The 8738-nt window shown below is 24.7% G+C and overlaps 1 protein-coding gene across 4 annotated transcripts in view; it reads left to right on the top strand.

The window, feature by feature from the left end:
* Window positions 1-8738, top strand: part of LOC114125187 (DNA ligase 3) — a 35968-nt gene that overhangs the window by 11800 nt on the left and 15430 nt on the right. For all 4 annotated transcript variants that reach the window (XR_007605789.1, XM_027988724.2, XM_050206288.1 and 1 more), the window contains 5 exons: window positions 5043-5346; window positions 5438-5659; window positions 6044-6162; window positions 6353-6570; window positions 6645-6722. Coding sequence is in view for 3 of the 4 variants with exons in the window: in XM_027988724.2 (XP_027844525.2) it covers window positions 5052-5346; window positions 5438-5659; window positions 6044-6162; window positions 6353-6570; window positions 6645-6722 (932 nt within the window). In the remaining variant the exon portion in view is untranslated. The remainder of the gene's footprint in view (window positions 1-5042; window positions 5347-5437; window positions 5660-6043; window positions 6163-6352; window positions 6571-6644; window positions 6723-8738) is intronic.

The raw sequence follows: 8738 nt of genomic DNA, 5'->3' as shown, positions 1-8738 counted from the left end.
GTATAAAAATACATAATAAATGTATAAAAAACAGGTGAGCGATTGAGTGCGTTTTTGTGTATCGTCAAGGTTTATATAGGTGATTGTGTGAGATGCCGCCTTCGTTGTAATCAAACCTTTGATTGCGGCACGACTCAAACATATACATTTTGCGTGTGAAATAATTTTATTATCATATATTGTATTATATTATTATTACTATTGTTAATTTTTTCAAAATATAATGGGCCCCACTGAACTGCAGATTCGTGCGGGGGCCGATAATTCACAATTTACTATATTAAATTTAACATAAACATTCTCATTTTATGAAATATTATTTAATATAATAATTGGTGTTGTGTTATAAATATTTATCGATAATTCTTATGAATTATAATGTTTAATATTTAACATATTTTCTTAAATCCAAATCTAATGATGTAGGTATCATATTGTGTGTACTATTACAGTTTCAGACAGCCGTCTTACTTATACGCATTCTTTAGATAATTATTTATCCGCCATACAGTATACACAATATATAGATTACTGTGTATATATATATATTATTATTTATGAGTCTATATAATGAATCGCTTTAATATAATTTAAACCGTAAAACGTTTTTCTTCACTATATCTTTAACTTCCCGAAGTTTAAATATGAAATACTAATTTTTCAATAAAATACATCGAATTTCTCCAGGGACTTTTTAACAATTTAATAACATTTTTTTTTTTATGATGAAACAAAATACGTAAGATGACCTAATACTGACTAATTAAAGTATCTCGTGATTGGTATTAGAATCATAACATGTAAAAATGGAATCTGTGTAGGTATATATAAAACAGTATTATAATGGGTGGTTCAAAATTTCAACTATAAATGGATATAAATCGAATATTTTTACATTGTTACTGATGTACCTAATATACATATTTAATTTTTTGTTTTTGACCAATTTTACTGTGTGATATTTGTAATAAAGTATGCATTAACATTCGAAAAAGAGTTAAATATGCAAGAAATTATTACATAGATTCCTGGTAGGTTTGAAAATGGTATAGTAACAAATCTCTGCATCATTAAGCTGTGTTTTGAATGAATATTAGAAAACATGGTAACTTCTATAAGTCCCTAGTCTTAAATTAATGACGTATACGCTTTTTGTTGTTAACGCCGCTGCGACGGTGTTCAATTATTATACATAACATGTGTAATACATATATGCGGCATGTGAGCGGTGCAGGTATTAGTGGTAGTTTGTTGAATTCGTTGTGATGTGTGGTTAAGTAAGGGTTAGGTTAAGGTTAAGGTAACGCAAGACTAAATGGCTGTGCTGCCGCATCAAAGAACGTTGTTTAAAGTTTGCGAGACCGCATATGAGGTATATTATTGTATACCTACCTACATTGAACAGAAAATATAATATGTACATGTATATATTATATACGTTTATAATTCCTCTGAAGATGGGTTATATATCGACGGATTAGCGATTTGTTAGATATTGTATAAGTCCCGAGTATACGAAATTATTCAGAGACAATGCGTAAGGAGTATAGCGAGGAATAGTATCATATTATGTTCAGAATGTAAAATAGTTTTTTTATTATGTATATAAATCAACATTTTTACAATGGTCGTGAAATGTAAAAATAAGTTTATACATATGAAACCAAAAAGAATTTTATTCGTATTATTAAATGGTTTTAAAGTTAACTTTGATAAAAATTAAACTATCGCGATACCCGGATGCATGCATTTGCTTATTTATAGCAAATTGAGGACTAGATTTGTTGGTTATAATTCATTTTAGCTTGGTATTTATAAATTAGCGTTTCACTTTGATAAGGGAAATAAAACAATTTATTTAATTTAAAATTTATGTAACACAATATTATGTCACCATACATCTTTCACAGTTTCACCTAAAATAAATATTGTTACCTACTAATGTGTAATTGTAATAACTATTTTATTGCATTCGATATTAATAATATAAGAGTAAAATTATAATAGGTATAATAATTATTATTGTAATCATACCACCTAGGTCATCCCACATAAGTTGTTATATTTTTATAAAAGTATTAAAAATTTATAATATCGGCACAATTTTTGATTTACAATCGAAGTTAAATTTTGATAAAATCCGTCAAATTCGTCACGACAAGTTAAATTTGTAGTAAAATATTTATAAATTTATAAATGCTTATACATATTTTAAGTTCAAATTGGGACAAAGTTATATACTATAACAATCAATAATGATTTTAATTATTTTTTTATAATTTAAAATCATTCGTGAGCACTTAAAACTTTTGTATTATTTTTGATTATACACAATACAATTTTCAAACGTTAATAATAATAATATAACATGGTATACATATTGAATATTGATACTATTATATTATAATAACATTAATAACTAAATATTAAGTATATAAATAAATGCAATGTTTTTGCGAAAAAAATTGAATTAACAAAACAATAGTTACTTTAATAGCAACATCATGAAATATACTTTGTGATATATATAGGCTGACAGATCGCGGTCTGTGCTCAGAATCGTTTTTCGTATTCAATAAAATATCAATAAATTTAAATTTATCTTACACAACAATTAAGATTGTCAGTGATAGCTAAAAAATAAGAAAAATATGGGATTCGATGGGATAACTTTATATGTATGTAACGTGTGATTTTAATAATTAGAATACAATAAACACTTTTTTAGTGCAAAAAAAATGCGTAGAATGGTCTTGCCTGAGTTGTATCTTATGCATAAGAAGAAATATTCGATCTTATAGGGCTGTACGTATTACTCTTGTGTAAAATTGTAAAATGCGAATAGCCTCTTACTACATATTTATTAGGTTATAATATTTTAACGGGGGTTTTTTTTATATACGATAGGTATATTTTTGTAATTGTATAAAGATATGTGAAATTTATGGCCCGCTAGACTTACGAGGTACTGTTAAGACGAAAGTGGCGAATAGTAAATCATTATTAAGAAAGTAAATGGTGTATAATTATGATTACAATATGATTTAAAACATATTTCGGCTTTAAAATGCCAATATGGTCTTCTCCAATAAAATATTATCATTTGATTTTCAGTCTATAATATATGATTTTTTTAAATATTTCTCATACAAATTAAAGATAGTAAACTTTTATTTGCGATAAAGTGTTTATAACTTTGTGATAAAACAATAATGATTCACACGTTCATAATTATTAATTATTTTAACATTCGTGATAAACTGATAACCATCACAATGATATTTTAAATATTATTAAAATAAAAAGAACTTCTAACAAGTATAAATATTACCTATTTCTTTGAATGATGTAATTTTATAATTTTACCCATGTGTATAGGTACATTGTATAAATAATAATTTTATAATATTTTGTATGAATAATATTGCATATAGTTGAGTTGTAACATAAATCATTCAGTTTGCATATTAGCTGGAAATATCGAATTGAAATTTCCCTGAAGATTTGTTTTCATAAGATTAACATAAATAATAATATATACATGATAAATAATAATAAATATATCTATATATTATATTGTAAAGAGATTTTATTTATTATATTTAATTTATTACATAATTGAATAGATTTAATGGAAAAAAATATAATTTAGTTCTTGGATACCTAATTAGTTTTTAGTTGGAGAATTGTGTTATTTATGCTTAAAAAATGCATTCTATGACTCTGTCATATTTACAATACTACTTGAGGATAAACAAATATTTTGTGAAAACATTGTCTGTTGTAGTGTTATTATGAAATTTGTGATTATTGAATTAATCGATTTAAAGTGAATGAAATAAAATAATAAAATAACGGTAATTTACGCATTACGTATGTTGAGTGGTTAGGTTTGTGAGTTGTGACTGTTTTGATTGGTCACTTTAATGAATATGTTATTATTTTTAATCAATTATTTTTGCACATTCTAAATTCAATTTCGGGTGTTATTTTAGCAATAATTGTTATTTGTTTGATAATTAATGGGAATTTTGTATGGAATTAAAAACATGATTAAACTTATAAGTGCAAATTACGTACGTATTCATAATTAATTTTGTATTACAGTATTACTTTTATTTAATTTCGATTAATTTGTTTATTGATAAATATTCTAATGAACATAATATTATGCTACAAGAAACTTAAATGTTCAGGAATATTTTATTATACTTTTTACTTACATATAGTTTATTAGTTACATTATTACATAATAAATACATAATATACTACTTAATCAGATTTTTTTTAACCATGTAGAATATTTTGTTTAAAATTTATCGTTTTTTTATAACATTATTTTGTTTGGTCCGTTATTATGATGATACAATAGTTTTGAATTTTAACAATTTATTATTGATTTGTACATTGTTTTATAGAATTAAAATATTTTATGTATTCAATATAAATACTTTTTTCGTTTCATTTGCATTTTCTAATAGTATTTGATTAAAATTCGAAAAATTTAGTTGGTAGTTACATTTTATAACAAACCACGTGTATTGAACGAAAAGCTTCTTAATTTAACTTTTCAATTGATTGGTATGGTAAACAGAACATCATTAAAATGAAGAGGTCTAATAGTTTTTGATAAAATTAAGGAATATACTGAAAACTAGAGCAATTTCTTTTATAACGAACACTTGTATTGAACGAAAATGGTATTTGTTTATTTCTTTGTATTGTTAAAAATGACTACATGAAGATTTAATACTGTTAAAAAATTCTGACTGTTTTTTTTTTTTTGTTATGACTATAATGTGAAGTGAGACAAGTGTCCGTCTCTGTAACCCGTCTGGATTTTTTTTATTGTATTTTTATTTTCAAACCTAAACGATGAAATCTCTTTGGTGACTGCTTAACTAATTTAATTTTGTTGAACGGTACAGCCGATATTATATAGGTTAACTTTATTTCCTTACATTAGCATCGTTATTTTCCTTTTACATTTTTATGCGTTTAAATCAAATTATTTTTATTCAATATAGTTATTTATTTTATAGCTTGACAATATGGAAGAACTGTCCGAGGACAAACTTTTCGTTGCAGAAAAATCTAAGAGCAACAGGGCAAAATGTAAAAAGTGCAAAGAAGTTCTAAATCAAGGAACGTTGAGGATTGCCAAAGTTGTGGCAAATCCATTTGGTGATGGAAAAATGAAGGCTTGGCATCATCCACAGTGTTTAGTAACGGTATTTTCTAAGCAGAGAGCATCGACAGCGAAAATTACCTGCGTGGATGATATCGGTGGATGGGATGAATTGTCCATGGAACACCAAAACGAAATATTTACAACGTTTCCTGATAGTAAGATATGGATATAATTAATTTAAACGTATGCGTATTAGCAACTACGTATGGAAATGTTAGTATAAGTATTTTTGTATATGTTTATTAGTTCCCAAGGATAAACTTAAAACACACGATGACCATGAGCCGGTTAAAAAAGACACAGCCAATAAAAAGAAATCAAAAACAAAACCTGTGCTGTCGCTGCCACAAACCCAAGATTATTATTTTAAAGACTTTCGAAAACTGTGTTTGAGTCTCTCACAGGAAAACAGTCATCTTCAAAAAACATCAATTTTCAAAGAATTTATCCAAAATATTTTATCTAAAGGTATGTTCTATAAATTATTAACATAATGTTATGATGTTTGTTTAAATAGTTTACGTATTTAGAGAAACTCATTCAAAGAAAATGAGTTAGTAGTTCATTGCTTAATTATAAAATATCATTACAACTGTTAATGGTGTAAGATATTTGATATTATATATGCTTGATAAGAATCTCGGATATTAAAAATTTTAATTTTATATTTTGATAAATGATTATTGTTTTACAGTTACCTAATTAAAATATACTTTGGAGTTAATATAATATCAATGTTATAATTTAAAATTGTATAGTACTTAACTCTATTATGATTGCGGTATGATAATAATAATACGTGTACTTATACATTCTTTAAATTTTAATAAAGTGTTTATGGTGTTTATACAGAACAGTCAAATGAAACCCGCGCAGAAAGTATGTTTTTATGGTGTAAAATGTTGTTACCTAATTCAGAAAAAAGAATTTACAATCTTCAGTCAAAACAACTTATTAAATTATTTAGTCAAGTAAAAATAATTATTTTATTTTATTTATTATTATTTATTACGTTATAAATATATAATTATTAAAATGATAACACTAATTTTTTTTTTACAAATTAATATCTAAATTTACCTATAATATATTTAATGAACAACAATAAGATACACATAATTGTTTTTATTAATTTCTATAATGTATTTTAATTGTTTAAAGTTGTTTAAACAAAATGTTAACTTAATGCTGGAAGATTTGGAAAAGGGGGATGTTGCTGAAACGATAAGAATATTTTTTGAAAAAAGTAACAATGTTGATGTGAAACCGGCATCAAAATCGACTTTAACATTAGCTAAAGTAAATAGTTTTCTGGACAAATTGTCAATGGAAACTACTGAAATTGCACAAGTGGCCCTTTTTAAATCAATCGCAACGCTGTAAGTTAAGCTACTTTTATCAATATCAAATTAGAATAACTTAAATTTTACATTAAATATAATTTATTTTATAGATGTACTGGAAATGATTTGAAAATGATAATTCGGCTGGTGATGCATGATCTCAGAATTAATTGCGGACCAAAATTTATGTGAGTTATTATAATATGATAAGTTAAACCGTATGATGCTTAAAAATTATACTGGCATTTGGTACATATAAAAAATCTACTGTAATTATTTTTTTTTTGTACGCTAATGAATCTCAAGTATAATTGTATACAATATATATGTTTATGCAAATATCTTTGTGGGCAGAGGGATTGATGGATCGGTCACAAAATATTTCTATTTATTTTAGTGTCTTGTGGAACTTTTCATTGAAAAATCTATTTATTAATAGGTAATTGGGTGTAATTTATAGACAATATGACTAATAAAGGTTTACTTTTTTTTTTCATTTTTGAACCGACGACGCCGCGGGAACTGCTTTTGCATTACTTCCGTAGCATCGCCAATATAGGTTTACCTATATTCAGCAATAATAACTATCACGAAATAAATTTAATATCTTACTAATCTTAATATTTATTATAATTATGACAACTTTTTAAGTTTGACTTTTAAAATTAAACAATGTTTATGGATAGTTCTTTGCCTTAAAGAGCATTTTAAATGATCTTATAAATAATAAATTAAGAGAAGTGTTCATATCTCAATATTATATTATGATCATTTCACTTTAAAAATGTTAAATATGCAATTTTTTATTTCTCCGGAATTTATTTTAATAGTGAACACTTTTTAATTCTAAAAGTTTCACTAAACCATTAAAGTTATTACAAATAACATATTTCTGGAAAAAGTAATATTTTTATTGATTTTTTGTACTGTAAAATATTTACTTTTTTAAATTATAACATACATTTTTATTTTATAATCTATAGCAAAATATTATATTAATATAATGAGTAGTTAATTTTTCTTAAATATGTACATTTACATATAACATATACATTAATATTAACTTATAAGTATTTAATATATGAAAGTGTTACTAATATGTGGTCGCTTTCCTTAAAAAAGGTATATATTATGTACTGTTATTATGAGTAAAAGTATTTTTTAGTAATTTGTATGTAAGTAATATACCTGTATCATATTTACTTATTGTGCCCGAGTGGTAAAGATTGTAAATTTCATTATCAAAAGAAAAAAAGTATTTCAAATCAATGAATAGTAGACCATCATTAAACGAGGTAATAACACTGCTCATCTAAATTTCAAAAATTTTAAATTGATCTAATCTCATCAAAATTCTATTTTTAAAGGCTTATAAAAAATTATTCAAACTATGTAATTTCGATTTTTTTTAGTTGGTTACTGAAGAACTTATGAAAAACCTCATATTAAATTTACAAGCATTTTAACTTAAAGATAAATGTTTTATCGACGTTTAAAGTAAAAGAAAAAATATATTGTGCCTAGGTATAAATAGCTCAAAAATAATTAAAACATATAACGTGTGCAAGTAATGCTAAAATTAACATTAAAATTTTGTGAAAATTTGAGTTACTCCAAAATAAAACAAATTTTTTAGAATACTGTTTTTGCGTAAAAAATCGTTGTTCCATCACTTTTTGTTTGTTTTTCCCGGTTATTTTGAATTTATTTTTTGAAAGTAAAAACTAGATTCAATTTTCAATTTAAAATTACCCTCAAAGTTAAAGTAGTAATTTTTTTATTATTTATCGTGTATACAAAAAAAAAAAAAAAAGCGGGTAAGTGAATACTGTACATGCTGTACATTAGGTGACGTATGGATCACTATTATATATTATAGGAGTGTTAAATTTGAATCCAATGATAGGTATCATTGTATACGAAAAACGATTCTGAACGAAGATGATTTGTCAGCCTAGAATAATTTCCAGTGGTTGGTGAAAAAGGTGGTTTATGTTTTAATGATCTAAATACACCAAAATTTAAGTTCTTTTATAATTATTGTTAGCTAAACTTATGAAAAATCTTGTATTAAATTTTCAACTTTTAACTACCAATACAAAATAATTTGAAAATATTCATGGTTTTGATGAATTCTTGTCAATATTCTTTTAATTTTTTAATCACTATAAGGCTAACGTATGAGGAACTTTGTATTAAAATTT

The sequence above is a fragment of the Aphis gossypii genome, chromosome X (genome assembly GCF_020184175.1).
Source record: "Aphis gossypii isolate Hap1 chromosome X, ASM2018417v2, whole genome shotgun sequence".
Taxonomy (NCBI): Eukaryota; Metazoa; Arthropoda; class Insecta; order Hemiptera; family Aphididae; genus Aphis; species Aphis gossypii.
This window is presented reverse-complemented; position numbering and strand designations above follow the sequence as displayed.